This window comes from Gopherus evgoodei, chromosome 14, assembly GCF_007399415.2.
Source record: "Gopherus evgoodei ecotype Sinaloan lineage chromosome 14, rGopEvg1_v1.p, whole genome shotgun sequence".
NCBI lineage: Eukaryota > Metazoa > Chordata > Testudines > Testudinidae > Gopherus > Gopherus evgoodei.
In genome coordinates this window covers 12,525,999-12,543,388 of record NC_044335.1, presented here as the reverse complement: position 1 = coordinate 12,543,388, position 17,390 = coordinate 12,525,999, and the positions used below count along the sequence as shown (strand labels likewise).

The 17,390-nt window shown below is 43.1% G+C and overlaps 1 protein-coding gene across 1 annotated transcript; it reads left to right on the top strand.

Annotated features, from left to right (window-relative positions):
- The first annotated feature begins 1,604 nt into the window (after positions 1-1,604).
- PCK1 (phosphoenolpyruvate carboxykinase 1) lies at positions 1,605-9,501 on the top strand. The gene is made up of 10 exons (XM_030533745.1): positions 1,605-1,983; positions 2,203-2,451; positions 3,245-3,426; positions 4,072-4,275; positions 4,601-4,788; positions 5,954-6,116; positions 6,289-6,513; positions 6,602-6,733; positions 7,740-7,835; positions 8,458-9,501. Exons 2-10 carry the CDS (start codon positions 2,228-2,230, stop codon positions 8,910-8,912), a joined length of 1,869 nt encoding a protein of 622 aa, XP_030389605.1. The 5' UTR covers positions 1,605-1,983; positions 2,203-2,227; the 3' UTR covers positions 8,913-9,501.
- Positions 9,502-17,390: the final 7,889 nt, after the last annotated feature.

Here is a 17,390-nt window from a genome sequence, read left to right as displayed (position 1 = left end):
AAGCTTGTAGCTCATTAGCTAGGCCACTGACACCACTTTTTTTTACTTCATAATATTCAATAGCCTGACTAAGTGAGATCCAAGATTTGCTGTCCTAGAAACAGCTGCAGGACCTGGCCCTCATCCCTAGACCCATCCATCCCATCATCCCTGGCCCCCACTGCGTCCCTCCCTATCTCCTCATCTAAGGTTTAATTTATCCCCCAGCTTGCCAGGGTTGAGTAAGTCTGCTGTGAAAAGTAATATCTGTCTGTTTGTTAACATCACTTTTCACTTGCCTCCCAGCTAGCTAAGAAGTCTGCTGTGAAAAGTGATTTTAAACAAACAAATTTTTCAGAGAAGCAGACTTCTTATCTAGCAAGTCTAACACAAAAATGCAACCAAAAAGCAAAAGAAACAACAACAAGGACAAGGACATGCCATGAACCTTTCTCTATGTTTCTATTCTGTTTAGGTCTAGTAAAGAATAGAGACAACTGTACATTATTTTTATTATTCAGTCTGCAAAAAAACCCTTACATAAATAAATTATTATGATTTGGATGTGTATATGTTCATATTTATATGTTTTTCCTCAATTAATTAAGTACTTTAGGAAAAATTGTCATAGAGGCCACCAGCAAGAGTTAGTGGCTGTACTCTGAGGCCAGCAAAAAATTTGTTGTGAGAACCCTTGCAAGAGGTGTACATCTAAAGACCTAAACATAGCAAAATGCATAGGGAGTATGGGCCAGATATCCAAAGAGTTTAGGCCATACAGGTGTCCTCAGTTGTCTGATTTGTAGGCAGGATTGCATCAGTTATAAAGACGTGCAACTGAATGCCTGAACTCTGCAAATCTGGTCCTATCCCTAGGAACCGTGCAGGAATAAAATACTTTCACAGGGTTACTATAGGGTCAGTCATTTCATCAATCAAATTATATCAATTAATGACAAACAGCTGCTGTTGCCTTACAGGAAGTTACATATGGAAAGCAGAATTTTATTCTTTATTAACTTAGAAAACTGCTATTAACTCCTTCCTTGCTAAACACAAGGAAGTTATCTGATTTTTCTTGGGTAGCAATTTAGATACAGTTTTACATTTTCCATAGTAACTCTGTTAAATCAACAATAACAGAAATTTTTTTAGGTGCTCAGACAATTGCTGATCAGTCACTGCTCACTCTACTGGGAAGTTACAGAATTTTTAGACTATCTGTTCTGTACACATGAAAAGCCCCAGCTTAGCGAGACAGAGCTTTTGCTTATATCTAACACTATAGGCAATACATCAGCAAGAATGATTTTGGCATAGCTTTTCAGAACTTTATGCACAAACTTAAAACCTCCAGGTACATTGATATGTGAATAGAATGTGAAATGCTCTCTTTTATTCCCCTGCTATTGCTGCTCAAAGCTGCACTTTATCCCCACATCAGGCAGTGTTTCCAAGGTGAGTAAACACACTTTGTATGAGGCTCCAGTTCACAGCCAACTAACAGGCGCACAAATACAAGATGTGCCAGGCTGTCTATTATGCTTTACTACCCTTGGCGTTCTAGTTTCAGCCACTCATTGCGCACAACCTTTCCCACATATTGAGGAGTTACAACACTTTTTGCATCAGAGCAGAACTAGTTCAAAGATTGGCCAAACCAACAAGTTTTGTAATTGCTTAAAACAGCAAATCCAAGGGCTGAGAATCTCGGCTTTAAGCATTCATTAATCAAGCCTGTTAAATAATTACCTCTTCGCGGCTTCTTGTCGATTGTTCATGACGATAACTGTCCACGACACTGTTCCAAGAGCCATCCTGTGATGACATAGGGGACAAGCCTGCTACACCTCAGCTGGTGGGAAGGACTTCAGCATGTGAGGAATATTTAAGAGAGGAGGATTCCTCCTTGGAAGTAAATGATCACAAGAATAGTTCAAAGTAGGTAAAATCTGAACAGATAGAAGAAGCAGTGAAATCCTCTCTGAACTCTTTTACAGGAAAGTAAGTGGAGTTTCTATATATAAATTTTATGCATTCTTCTAGAACTTTAAATTCCATATCTATGCACAGGTTTGATTAGATTTATTACCATAAGCACACAATTAAATTTATTACACATTCTTTTTATTACAGAATGTGTTTTTAAGAAAAGCATATTCCTTGCATTAGGAATTGTTGGGTAATGTGCTAATAGGCCAAATGTTTGATCTTTGATTGCAGGTAATATCCTCTGCAGCTACAAATAATGACTCCCCAGCTGAAGACTCAACTGAACATAACCCCACGACTCATCCAGGGGGATCTGAAAAGCCTGTCTCAGGAAGTGAGATACTTCATTGAAAGCAATGCCAAGCTATGCCAACCTGCTAGAATTCATATCTGTGACGGCTCAGAGGAAGAGAACAAAAACATTCTGGATATCATGGTAGAACAAGGCATGATCAAGAAGCTAAAGAAGTATGAGAACTGGTAAGTAACAGACATATGGAAAAGAAAGTCAGGGTTAGACCTGAGAGAATTGTGGTATATAATTTTCCATGAACATTTATATTTAAAAGGGCATTTCATTTCAACCATGTTCAAAACCCTTTAGTGTTACTTTCCATGAGCATTTGAGTACTCAGGAAAAGTGCACTTATCCTTGAATATTCACCCAATGCTGATTTAAATGGTATTAGTCAATTGGAATATTCACAGTTTACAAATCATTTTCTATTACATAATCATCCAATTCAGGAACAAAAAACATATCATGTGACTTGCGTAACACCTTAAGTCTTCAAAATGCTTTGCCAACACAATGGATTAGGTTCTGATCTCACTTAGGCCTTGATCCTGCAAACACTTTCACCAGAAGTGGCTCTATTGATTTCTGTGTAAAACTGGCAAAACTCTCGATTTACACTGGTATAAATCAGAATGAAGTCAAGTCTTACAACTCCTGGTGAGTTATTAACCCCATTTGACTGTTGGTGAAACTTAGGTCAAGAGAGATTAACATGTAACTATACTACGGCTAAATTTCTCAAGTCATGACATGGTCAGTTCATTCTGCAATATTTGTAGCTATTTTGTATGAGATCCTTTATCTGAATAAGCTGTGGCTGTCTGGAAAGATATCTGGACGTTATGGGCTCTGTCACCCTACCCACTATAATGCATTTTACCCTATTGTGCCTTCCCTCTAGGGAAGGATTAAATGTACTCTACTTACCACTTTTTAATGACCAAAACACAATTTCCTGATTTTTTTTTTAAATAGTTGGTTGGCTCTCACTGATCCAAGGGATGTGGCAAGAATTGAAAGCAAAACAGTAATTATCACTCAGGAGCAGAGAGATACCATTCCGATCCCTAAAACTGGAACTAGCCAGCTGGGTCACTGGATGTCAGAAGAAGATTTTGAAAAAGCCTTCAATGTCAGATTCCCTGGGTGCATGAAAGGTAAAAAGAAAATTCACATGACACTTTCATCACAATAAAAACACCAGTAATAATAAATAATAATGTAAAAATACAAACACATTTGGCTAAGATTGACAAACTTTGGCACATAAGATTAGGCACCTAACTCATTTAATCAGGCCTTTCAGTCTCAGAGCTCTGCATACACATACGCGGTCATTCTACTACCCATTTTAAAGAAGGGCAACTAAAGGTTGGGTGACTTTCCTGAAATCAACAGAGAGTCAGCAGTAGATGGAAAATTGAGGACAGAACCCAAGAATCCTGACTCCTTGGGTCAAATTCTCTTCAATGGAATTCCATCAGTTTACACTAGCAGAGAATTGGCCCCTTGATCCTTCTGAAACTGCTAGACAATTCTACCTACACGGCACAGCAGCTTTTATAATTTAAAAACACAGAAAACTACTAGTAGTTAAAAACAAAACCTTTTATTCCATAACATGACAAAAGGAACACTTCAAATCTATAAATATCCTCTGGAACCACCTTGCAAGAGGTGGAGAGCTTTTAAGGAAGTGAGAAAATGTAAAGGGACAACATACTTTTTAATGATTATTCTAACAATCACTGTTTTTCTTCTTGGTCACATCTCCCTCACGTGGCTCTGCTCCTACTTTGCAGGGCGTACAATGTATGTCATCCCTTTTAGTATGGGGCCCATTGGGTCTCCTTTATGCAAGATTGGGATTGAGTTGACAGATTCACCGTATGTGGTGGCCAGCATGAGAATCATGACCCGGATGGGAACAGCCGTCTTGGAAGCCCTGGGGAATGGAGAGTTTGTAAAATGCCTTCATTCGGTTGGGTGCCCTTTCCCAATAAAAAGTAAGTAATGGTATTAACCATTAACTCTGGCTAATTCTCAGACATGTGTGTTGCACCTGTCTTGTATCCTTGGCACACTGAAAACGGCCAGTGAAATCAATGGGAGGTTTTGGAGTGTGCAAGAAAAGCAGAGTCAAGTCCAAGGTGAAGGAATTAGGATTTAAGGCCTTTCTAGGGGGCAGATTATTCCCCAGATGCCCACTGCAGGGTTTCTGAAGCATCTGGTACTGGTCAGTGTCAGACACAGGATGCTGACTAGACAAACCTTGGATCTGACCCAGTCTGGCAATTCCTATATTCACGACTAGTGCATTGTGTTTTGCAGAACCACTAGTAAACAACTGGCCCTGCAACCCAGATTTGACTCTGATTGCTCAGATTCCTGATCGCAGGGAAATCATCTCATTTGGGAGTGGTTATGGAGGAAACTCCTTGCTGGGGAAAAAGTGCTTTGCCCTCAGGATTGCCAGCAGAATTGCCAAGGAAGAGGGCTGGCTTGCTGAGCACATGCTGGTAAGAGCCGTTAAAATCAGAAGTGCATTTTTTAAAGCAATTAAACCTCAAAACAGCTCAGCGTGAATATGCCATGACTTGATACAGTATTAGTGGAATAACTGTCTGGCATGAATGTTACTGTGACGTGAGATATACATATTATACAACCAGTTTATGTAGAAATAGGGAAGTACTTGTGTTGTTGATCAATAGAAGAAAATATAAAAATAGAAATCTAAGCAAGATTTCCATCTGCTTGTCTAGACCCTGATCCTGGATTATGTTCCATACAGGCAGACCTCAGTGCCTGTGCAGATCCCATTCACTTCAGTAAGGATACACATGGGAATACGGATCTACATGCATACAACAACTTGCAGGATAGGGTCCATAGTTTGTTAAATTGTCTTTAATATTAAAAGCAGACCTGAAAAAAGCTCCTGAAAACATGCATTTGCTTTTTCAAATGGATTGCATTTGCCTGTGTTCATGCCCTTCCTGTGTTCACTTTCCACTTTCATTTGAGCAATCAAGTTTCAGTAAAATGGTCCTGCAAAGTGAATTTCCTAGTTTACGCACTTGAGTATTCACGGCAAGGATATTTTACATTCATTCACACACTATTTATGCCAGGTTGACCCACTCAGGGAACTGAAAAATGCCACATGGCTTACCTGATCATCCATCAGCTCAGCAACACAAAAATATTCAAGTCTGAATATTTTTAATCTATTCAGAGTCTGAATATTTTTAATCTATAAAGTAAAGTAAATTGATCTCCCTCACACTCACTCTCCCTCCCTCCCCTTCTCCTCTTAACCTCCCACTCTCCTCTGGCTCTTTCACTTCACAATAAAAGTTTGCGCTAGTCATTCCTATCATAAAAAACAAAAATTCCACCTTTGACCCCACTTGCCACTCCAACTACTGCCCCATCTCCCTTCCCCCTTCATCTCTAAGCTCATTGGGTGCACTATGTAACACAATAATAATAAAGTTTGAGTAAATGTGTGAATAAATTTGAAAAACCTGCAATCTGTCACATGTATTCCATGAGGAGACACTGTCAAATAAAATTCTATCTGCAGCAAATCTAGCATGTTTTATTATTACCATTTACTGGTAATAACACAAGTGCAGGAAAAAATAAGCATATTAAACAGAGACATTTATTTTTCAATAGATCTTGGGTATCACAAACCCAGAAGGTGAGAAGAAGTACTTTACTGCAGCATTCCCCAGTGCATGTGGAAAAACTAACTTGGCTATGATGAACCCAACTCTGCCAGGATGGAAAATTGAGTGTGTTGGGGATGATATTGCCTGGATGAAATTTGATGAGCAAGGTAACTCTTCCTACTTTGAGGCTGAATTGCTCTAGAGGCCAGTCCTGCTCTCATCAAAGTCCTTGACCACTTCCCTCTGACTTTGATGGCAGCAGGATCTGGATCCTACTCTGCCGAGAGCTCAAATGGTGAGTTAGGTTTGTATCATTGTTTGGTATCTCTTAAATTCCAGGTAATTTAAGGGCAATCAATCCAGAAAATGGATTTTTTGGAGTTGCTCCTGGGACATCAGTAAAAACAAACCCCAATGCCATAAAGACCATACACAAGAACACTATCTTCACCAATGTAGCAGAAACCAGTGATGGAGGCATATACTGGGAAGGCATTGATGAACCACTTGCACCAGGAGTGACATTGACTTCATGGAAGAACAAGAAGTGGACTCCAGGGAATGGTAACTCTGCATGTTCGGGGGGACTTTTTAAATTCCTCATCACATTTCATGTTAACTCTGCAATCATGAAATATTTTGGTCTGTACAGGGGAGACTTGCGCCCATCCCAATTCTCGATTCTGCACCCCTGCCAGCCAGTGCCCAATCATTGACCATGCCTGGGAATCTCCAGAAGGAGTGCCGATTGAGGGCATAATATTTGGAGGCCGTAGACCTGTTGGTAAGAGCTGCAATAATGTGTATCAACACCAAAGCCCTAGCCACTGTATGCCTAAAACTGTGCTGGCAACAGGTGGGTTTAAATACGATTTTTGCTACTGTGGTTTCCCTGAGCAGTGAGAGCAGCAAAATAACTAGGTTAGTAAACCATATTTTAAGAAGTGGCCTATGATTTTTGGGGGCCCAACACCTTATAATTATCTGTATTATGTTAACACCTAGGGGCCTCAACAAAGATCAGGGCCCCATTGTGCTAGGCATGGCACAGATAGTTAGTAAGATACAGTCCATTCCTCAGAGTCTTGGCTTACAGTGTAGATAGCCCAGACTGAGAAAGGGTAGGAGAAATGAAGTATTATCCCCAATTTATAGATGAGGCTGCCTACTGGACCAAGTTCAATTCAAAATCTGGCCAGAAGAGCAAGAGATGCCTACATTATGACTTTTAGCCCTGTAGCTAGAGCACTCACCTGGGAGGTAGAACACCCAGGTTTGATTCCCTCCTCTGCTTGATTAGGAGAAGCGATTTACGTCGAGGTCTCCCACCTCTTAAGGGAGCACTCTAAGCACTGAGCTATGGGATATTCTAGGGTGGCGCTTCCTCAGGCTCTCCAATTGAAGTTATTTAGTTTGGAAAGCTAAGTAAAAAGTGATTGGAGTAGGGGGACTGGACCCTAGTTCTCCTACCTTTTAGATGGGTGTCATAACCACAGACTACAGTATCAGTCTCCCTTTCTCTCTCTCTCTCTCGCTCACCGACTCAGAGTATTTATACACAATGGAACAGCTTCAAATACTTAAAGATTCATTGGGCCTGAGAGAAAGAGAATTCTGCCCTAAATTATTTTCCAATAAGAGAGAGAGGGAAAATGAACTGAATTATATAACAGGAAAAAGAGGGACTGAATTCCATGGTAACGTGCATACTGCAGTACCTCAGGTAGCTAAAGCTGTTATAGCAAAGACTTTTGGACCTTTAATTAGTGAAGCTATTTTGTTCTCTACAGGTGTGCCTCTAGTATATGAGGCCTTTAGCTGGCAGCATGGTATATTTATAGGAGCAGCTATGAGATCTGAAGCAACAGCAGCTGCTGAGCACAAAGGTAAATCAAAATCTAATTTGCCTTTCCATATTAAAAGTAGTTCTTTCTGGATACCCAACAGTGATCACCTGTAAATTACTATACACTAAAGTCTTCTTCTTGGGAGTTAATTTTGTGAATTGTGCAGTTTTCAAAATACAAAATATTCTGCTTGGAGCTAAAAAAAAAAATTCTAACCCAAAATTCAACACACAACAAAACAATTCCATGTGAGTAATATGGAGCAAGGACAGAGTGTGACCAACAGGATGCCGGAGTCTGAGTTGAAAGACTTGATACTGAGGCATTGTGTGATCTTGGACAAGTCACTGAAATCTTCTGTTTTGCTACAGAGCACATGTTGCATGGGCAATGCAAGCTAGTTTTGGGATGTCCAACTTCAGACACTCAGGGGTGAATTTTCAGAGTTCTGACCATCTTCACCATCCATTAACTTAAACTGGAGTAGACCATGCTTAGTGCCTCTGCAATTCAGGCTCCGAATCAATTTTTGCCTCAGTTTCCCCATTTGTAGATTGGAGATAATGCTTAACCAGATTCTTAAAGCTCTTCTTGCTGACAGGTTAAAATGCTGTATGAGGCCTAAATATTTTCTTACTTTCCACATACATTCTTTTAACAGGAAAAATCATTATGCATGACCCCTTTGCCATGAGGCCTTTCTTTGGCTACAACTTTGGCAAATATCTTGCCCACTGGCTTAGCATGGCACATCGCCCAGCTGCAAAACTGCCCAAGATCTTCCATGTGAACTGGTTCCGAAAAGACAAGCAAGGAAAATTCCTGTGGCCTGGTTATGGGGAGAACTCCCGTGTGCTGGAATGGATGTTCAACAGAATCCGTGGAGAGGCTGATGCCAAGCGAACTGCTATAGGCTACATCCCTGCTGACACAGCCTTGAACCTGAAAGGCTTAGAAGGCATTGACATGACAGAACTATTTGATATCTCCAAAGAGTTCTGGGAAAAAGAGGTAATGGAAATCAAGAAATATTTTGAAGAGCAAGTTAATGCTGACCTCCCTTATGAAATAGAAAGAGAAGTTCTTGCACTGGAGCAAAGGATAAAACAGCTGTAACTGATCAAAACAGTTCTGAGTCCACACATAATGAAGATGACAAGCACACTTTACTGGAAGCACACTAATACATTGATAGGTAGGGGGGCAATGCTGAAAAATATAAAAATTTTCATTCTAAAAAGGAAAATCAAGGTTGTTAGTCAGCTTGAACTCCTGGACATGCCAAAGGTAACTTCCAGCCCATGGGTTTAGGATTACATGTGCAGATGACCCTTAAGACATCTGAATGATCATTTTCATGCATAATTACTATAATTCTGCACGCAATCATGTGTACAGATTACTTGGATACATTTTTGCATGTGCAATTCTGAAAACACAGACTCCAATGTTTTCGAGAATGCCTGTTTCTGTTATAATGAGCATTAAAGACCCAGATGAATTTGTTTTTACTGTAGTGATGTCAGTTACAATAAAGAAAAAAAACCTGTAAGCTGTATATATGTATTATCTAGCTATATTTTCTATCTTTAAAAATATTTGGAAAGATTACTTACCAAAGTGAAAGATTATTTTGTATTACAAATGCATATTTAAAATATTTTTATTTTATGTCTCATATTTCGGTGATTTCCAGATGTTTTGCACAGCCTGTTCTTTAAATCAGTGAAATAAACTTTTTTTTACAGAATATTCTCTCATTTCCTGTATTCTCACTGTCCAGAAAACTGCATGCAAATGTCCTGGGCCTCCACTCATTCTCACTGCGAGGAGGGGTTGTGTTCATGGGAGAGAACTAATCACTAAATAAGTCAGTTTCCCACCCATTACTGAAATATACTTAAAGTCAAAGAATTCCAAGCAATAAGTGGCTTCTGGGAAAGTTTTTTCCTAATCTCCATGACTTAGAGGTTGGTTCATGTGCTGAAGTATGAAGGTGCGTGTCTATTCCCCAGCTCCAGGGGGAAGAGGAGCAAAGGTGCTGGTGTGGAATCCAGGGTGCTTTGTGAAGAGTGTTCTGGACTTGTTGGAATGGCTTGTAGGGCTTCAGGAATGGGGAAGAGGGAGGAAGGGGTGCTTCACCCAGCCACTATCCTCCTCACCAAAGTGCTCTCTTCATACCTTCCAGTCCACACGCATGGCAAGTCCCTGCTTTTTTCCCATTGAATGCTCGGTCACCCTGAATAGGTTGCAAATATTTGTTTAGCAAAAAGAAAACCACTTCTATGCTGTAATTAAACTCTTTATAGACTCTGCTTCCTTGCAAAACAAATAGAGCCAGGGGCTGGTCAACACATGGCCTTGAGAGCTTGCTAGGTGAGGCCACACAGCCTGGAAAACTTTTAACTATCTCTTGGCTGTGTGTTTAGGAATGACCTGAAGCAGGTCACCCCATTACAGGGAGTCCTGCTAGAGCAAGGACATCAGGTTCAGATCTGTTGGACTGTAGCACTAGAAATTTCTCTCCCTCCTCTCCTTCCCCCCTCAGTTCTACCTCACCATTCTCCAGGGAATAGGCTTCTGATGACACTACCTAACATGATGCACTGAAAGAAAAACATTCCAATCAATTGTAACAACAGTATTTTAATTGTTGGTGGTTCTCCCTCTCTGCACCCTACCCTCTCCCCGCAAAGAACGTTGCTATTAAATGCTTGGATATGTAAACTATATACTCTTTAAGCAATTACAGAAAATGGGAAAAATATGTCATTAAGGGTATAAACCAGAAAATAATTTTGTATTTGAATCATTCAATACCTGATTTGTATGTGTATATACCCAAACCCATCAGTATCTATGGGTAATGCAATTTACATTTTGAATTATCAAAATGTTTAGTATCAGCAGATGAAAATGTTTTTTAAAAAGAGAAAGCAGTGGTTTGAAATTTAGAAATGTAGTCAACCATGCCAGATTATGGTCTCATCTTCTCTCCACCCAACAAATACCATGCTCCATAAATGCAAAATGAATTAGAACAACACACTTTTAAATTGAAATCTGGAAGCTTCTCCGATTTAAAAAAAATAAATAAATCCAGACAAACTAGCTGTTAACTATAAAAACTGGCCTATTAAATGGGCTTCAGAGAAGCGAAGCATTGGCAAGACTAGTGCACGAAACATATAGAACCATAAAGTTTACATCAACTTATATTATGAAATGAATTTTGTATTCTGGACTCTTAGAAGAAATCATTTTGTTAAACTCTCAGGGATATACCAGTGGCCATCATATGTGTGCATGTGGGGAGGTGGGGGGAGAGGAAAATGTGAGGCAAGTTGGTGTAAGACAGTGTAGCTCCATCCAAGTCAATGAAGTTACACTGATTTATACCAGCTGGGCTGTGATCTCTTGTTAGGAGCATGGTACCTAGGATCAGGACTCTGCCACAGACTCCGTGTGACCATGGACACGTCACTTAACCTCCTTGGGCCTCAGTTAACCCCTTTGCAAAATGCTATGCAAAAATACTCACCCCTTTTTGGGGTAAAGGTGGCTTTTCATTAAAACCATTCAAACAATGTACTCTTGGGCATGTTTTTACACAAAAGGAGACTTTTTTAAATGTATTTTGGACAAAAGAAAAAGCAGAGTGGGGGAGGGAGAAAATGGTGTAGCAGGGGATGAATGCACCTGATGTGGGAAACAAATATTTGCACAAAAATGACAACTTGTGTCCAGCTCTACTTCTGATGTCTCATTAGTAATGAAATCTGCATTCCATTCCAGTGAAGCTCCCATTGGATTCTGCTACTGCCACCAAAGTCATGGTAGATTCTCCATCACTAGGAACTTTTAAATCAAGATTGGATGTTTTTTCAAAAAGATCTGCTGAAGTTCAAACAGAAATCATTTTGGGAAACTTCAAGGGCATGCGTTATACAGGAAGTCAGATTAGATTATCAGAATAGTCCCTTGTAGCCTTGAAACCTATGAATCTATGACCAAGAATAAGGAGTACGGGTGCAGTGTTTGTAAACTACTTTTGAGGATATGTCTGCATTGCAAGTAGAGAGAGGAATGTAGCATGGCTAGGCACACCCTTACTGCCTTTATTCCAGCTAGTACAGGAAACACTAGTAGTGTAGATGTAGCAGCAACCTGAGTACATATGCAGGGTCCCCAGAAGGCTTGTACTCTGGTTGCTAGCCCTTGCTGAAGCCTACTTTACTATTGTTACCTATGCTAGCTAGATTAAAGCCAGCATGAGTAGCCTACTCATGCTACAATCACACTTTCACTTGCAGTGTGGATATATCCTGAGATACTTGGGCAAAAGACACTTCTTTCGAGAAGTAATAGATGCATAAAGATAGGCCTCAGCCACAAAGTTCAGACCCGGATTTTGGTGCCATCTTCCTTAAAGTTTGGGGGCCTCTGAGTCTAGCAGTTTGTTTCAGACCCATTTCTAGGTCAAATTCTTCAGTCCTGACCCTGCAAACCCTTTATCTAGTGACAATCCCAACATTAACTTGAATGCACACATCCGATTACAAAGGGACTCATCAGTAAGCACTTTGTTAAAGAATAAGGGGAAAGAGAATCAGTCAAAGTTTGCACTCCTCCTTACAAAACTCACATTCTTTTCCTTACTTCCAGGAAGGAACAAAATCCAGCTTCAAACCTTTCACGTCTCAGTCACAAAAGGCCCAATTTCTTAGGAAGAAAGAAAATTCAGGGAAATGAGACATCTTGTGTTCCAAACCCTTGGCTACCATACTAACATTATTTATGCCACACTTGCTGCAGCAGAGTCAATTAGCTCCCTAACTGAAAGATAATTACCATAACTGGAGATATACCTGGCTGGGAAACTGCTGCAACACTGCTTATAAAAGGCAAACTGGAATACTCTGAATTCCAAATGAGTAATCATCAGTGTAGATCATGAACTACTTTCCTGGCAGTGAACTAACCCCCAGAAACACAAAGGGCGCATTTTCCAGTTCAGTGTTGACAAACTTTGATCAATGATATTTCAAATACATCCAGATGTCCCTGACAGTTAGAATGCAAAACAGTGCAGTATGAAACATTGTTAGTGTTACACGTGATTGTTCAGCCATTATAGACTTAATATTCAGCCATGAAACTTGGAAGGTACACCACTGCAGTAGAATCACTCTCTATTAATACTATTTAATGTGCAAAATTCAGACCCTATTTGAGCATCCCATGATAATTACTTTCCCACACAAGAATTATGTGTTTTTTATAGTGAAAAATCAGTGCAGAAGATCTCTGGCTTTGTGTGATGAAGCTTTAAGAAACAGTAAATTGTATTCTATTGTACATAGGTTCTTTTACTGCCTTCATGACTCCAGTACCAGAGAACCTTCCAGGAGCACATTAAGTGACGTGACTAACATCTGTCACATCAGGTCACATTCTCCTCTCCTGTTTGCTGTTGATTAAAGAGTGACTCCACCAGAGGTACTCCTGATTTGCACCACATAAGTGAGACCCAATTAAAGTTCTAAGATCCTTTCTGCTTTGCATGGCCTTTTGTCAACAACTGCACTCACTACTTGTGTACCCTCTTGTGGCTGGTTGTGGCATACAGGGGCAGTCCAGGCACAAGCGCACCAAGCACGTGCCTGGGGCGGCAAGCCGTGGGGGGCGGCCTGCCGGTCGCTGTGAGGGTGGCAGTCAGGTAGCCTTTGGTGGCATGCCTAAAGGAGGTCTGCCGGTTCTGTGGTTTCGGCGGTGGGTACGCTGAAGGTGCGGGACCAGCGGACCTCCTGCAGGCATGCCACCGAAAGCCGCCTGTCTGCTATGCTTGGGGTGGCAAAATACATAGATCTGGCCCTGGTGGCATAGCAGGGTCTCCTCCTTTCATGCCCCCTGCCGACACTCTGGCACTGTGGTGGTCGGCCTCTTCTTATGACTTGGCCCTTTGGTCCTGTCATGTGTAGTCCTCCCCTTTTTGAGGTAAATAAACACACAATAAAATAAACCCAAACAAACATGGCTCTTTACCTCCACCCAGGCTCACTCCTCCCCCTGCCCAGGCTGTGGAAGGTTGTCATAGAATCATAGATCATTAGGGTTGGAAGGGACCTCAAGAGATCATCTAAGTCCAACCCCCTGCTCAAAGCAGGATCAATCCCCAAATGACGCCCCCCCCCCAAGTATTGGGCTCACAACCCTGGGTTTAGCAGGCCAATGCTCAAACCACTGAGCTGTCCCTCCCTACTCCCTCTGCTCTTTTGTAGCGTGACAGCTCCCAGAGCTTTTCCTTCCTTGTGTCAGGCTGTTTCCATATTACCTTTTCCAGAGGCCAGTAGGGGAACCCAGTCCCTCCCTCTCCTCTGGGTTCCAGTCCAGGGATCCTGTGGTATGCAGGGTCTGCTCTCCCAGACTCCTCACAGCTTCCACGGCCTTCCTTCAGACACATCCCATGGACCTTCCCTGGCTTTACAGTACATCTGCCTCTCTCTAAGCTTTTCCTCCCTTCTCTGTCAACCGGAGTGTTCTTTCTCCCCACCATCTCCCTGTAGCCTCCTTCTCATCTGGGCTTCCTCCCTTTATGCTCACTACCCGCTCCTCACTCAGCAGGGCCTCATCTTTATTTGGAACTTGCTCACCCTCCTGGTGCAACCAGGCACACTAACTGCCCTCTCACTGAACTCTTTCAATATCTCTGTGGGCACTCACCCGCCACACCATTAAACTGTTCAGGTGGATACTCTTCCGGTGGAAACTCTCTCTATGGGCAGTTTATTCTCAAAATGCTCCCTGTGGGTTTTTTGACAGCTCCCTCTGGTGACGGCATTGTCCCATATCTGCAATTGCTGTGTTCCACAGTAAAAATCCGAGGGCTTGCCTAGGTGTCTTGGTGAGGGTTTGTAAACATGTGAAACAAGAGATTTCTATTCAGGATAAACTGTCCTGTCCTGCGATCCCTTCCAACATGTTACAACAAAACCAAAGGGTGGAAAGTCTATCTGTTTTCTTTCTCCCTAGAGAAGTTATCAAAGTTCCTGGGTTGTTTTGATTCCACCCTCATGGCCTTTCACCCAGTGAAGCAAACCTTGCGTAAAGCTGCTGTTTTTTTACTGAGCTATTGCTCACTTCAGAGTAACTGTTTTTTTCTTTGAAAGCATCACAACAACACTTCACAGGCTGAGAGACTGAAGAAAGGCATCAAGGGGGCCCCCACAGCTCTTCCCCACAGATAATATCTGAAACCTGCTGTTTCCTAGCAAACCAGGCTCTATTTCTATGGAGAACAGCTTCTAGGCCCACGCAGATAACAGATCTTACTCTTGCTTTAATTACACCGCTAATTTTTGAAAATGGCTTTAAAACTAGTTAGAGTAACAGTCTGAGCCCCCTCCTCACCCCCATCTCCTCAGTAAAACCATAAGAAGCTCTTGTAATCATGATGTAGGCTCACTCAGACACAGCACATGGTAATCAAGCCTATATAAGTGCAGAAAGGCTGTAAAGGCAGAGAGCACGACAAACCCCATTTTAGCCACAGGAAACAAACTCCTTATTTCGCTGTGTGTTCCTAAATAGCTGAGAACCTTCCCACCAGGTTTTATATCTTTCAAATTCCTGGGGGTAGATATCAATAGCAGTTAAACCCCAGCAGTATTTAAACAAGCCCAGAGATTAAGCTAACCTTATGTTACATCTGACAAGAGACTGTCTAGTTGGTCCAGAAGGCCATGTCACCACCTTTTGGAAATTGTAGGAGAGACAAGGAGGCAAACTCTAGCCCGTCATGGAAACAGAACCACCATGGGTGCCCATGTATGCTCAGGGCCGGCTCCAGGCACCAGCATCCCAAGCAGGTGCTTGGGGCGGCAATCTGCAAGGGGCAGCACTCCCTGTGTTTTTGCCCCAAGCAGGGCCAGTGCAACCATTTAGGCAAACTAGGCAGCCGCCTAGGGCGCCTCATGGTTGGGGGTGCCTAAAAGTCCCCTCAGGCAAGGAGGTGGGGTGGAGGTGAGCTGGGTGGGGGGGCGAGCGGGGAGGGCTGCCTGCAGTAATGGGGGGGGTGCACAGGGGAACAGCTCCCCGCCCCAGCTTACCTCCACTCTGCTGAGCACACAGCCCAGCTCTAAGTCTCCTCCAATCAGCGCCACAAGTCTGGGCAGGGAGGAGAATTAGAGCAGCGCTGGCGTGCTCAGTGGAAGAGGTGGAGCCGAGGTGATCTGGGGCAGGCTACCCAGGCAGGGTTAGCTTCCGCGGGGAGAGGTCTCCCCAGGCAGGGTTAGCTGCCGTGGTGGGGGAAGTCTCCGCCGGCAGGGTTAGCTGCCGTGGGGGGACGGGGGAGTCTCCGCAGGCAGGGTTAGCTGCCGTGGTGGGGGAAGTCTCCGCAGGCAGGGTTAGCTGCCGTGGGGGGACGGGGGAGTCTCCGCAGGCAGGGTTAGCTGCCGTGGCGGGGCGGGGGAGTCTCCACAGGCAGGGTTAGCTGCCGTGGTGGGGGAAGTCTCCGCAGGCAGGGTTAGCTGCCGTGGGGGGACGGGGGAGTCTCCGCAGGCAGGGTTAGCTGCCGTGGTGGGGGAAGTCTCCCCAGGCAGGGTTAGCTGCCGTGGGGGGACGGGGGAGTCTCCCTGGGCGGGGTTAGTTGCCGTGGGGGATGGGGGGGTGAGGAGTTAGCTGTTGCAGTGTGAGGGGTAGCTGCTGTGGGGGGGGCTCCCTGGGTGGGGGGCTGAGTTAGCTGCTGTGGGGGGGCGGGGTTAGCTGGGTGTGGGGTGCAAGGTGGAAGTTTCGCCTAGGGCACGAAACTTCCTTGCACTGGCCCTGGCCCCAAGCAGCATGCGAATTGCCGCGGGACGGCAGGGGCAGTCCGTGTGCCGTTAGGGCAGCACACGCATTTCCACAGCCGCAGCAATTCGGTGGCAGTCTCCACATTCATCTGTTCGCGGGGTTGCAGCTTCTGTCTTCTGGCTGAAGACAGAAGCTGCCTTCGAATTGCCACCGCCGCAGAAATGTGCCTGCTGCCCTAACTGCACACGGACTGCCCCCGCCATCCCGTGGCAATTCGGCGCACTGCTTGGGGTGGCAAAAACAGTAGAGCTGGTCCTGCGTATGCTGCGAAAGTTGTGTTAGACTGCATATATATTCTCAAAACTATTGAACACAGTCCCGCCCTCAAGCAAACAATTCTTAAAATAGGAATAATTTGGCTAATAATAGGCTAAAATAGGAATAATTTGGCTAATAATAGGCTAAAACAGGAATAATTTGTATGTATTTTCATGCATAAGAAGGAGGGCTGGGTGAGAGAGAATACATGAAAAATTCTCTGGTGGGTATGTACTTTCTGGCAGGCATCTCTGTGCAGAGCCCTGGTACAATGTGACACCACCAGTGGGCCCAGAGCAAACCTAAGACTCTAATCCATTTGAGGAGTTTTGTTAACATAAACACTTGTGCAATTTAAAAGCCACAGGAGAGGCCAAAGTATGTTTTGACTCTGGAGCAATTCTTTTGGGATTTATAGTACATTTCACTGTGTCTTCTCATTCAGCTCTATATTTTAATCCTACTTGTGTTCCAGCAAAAATGAAT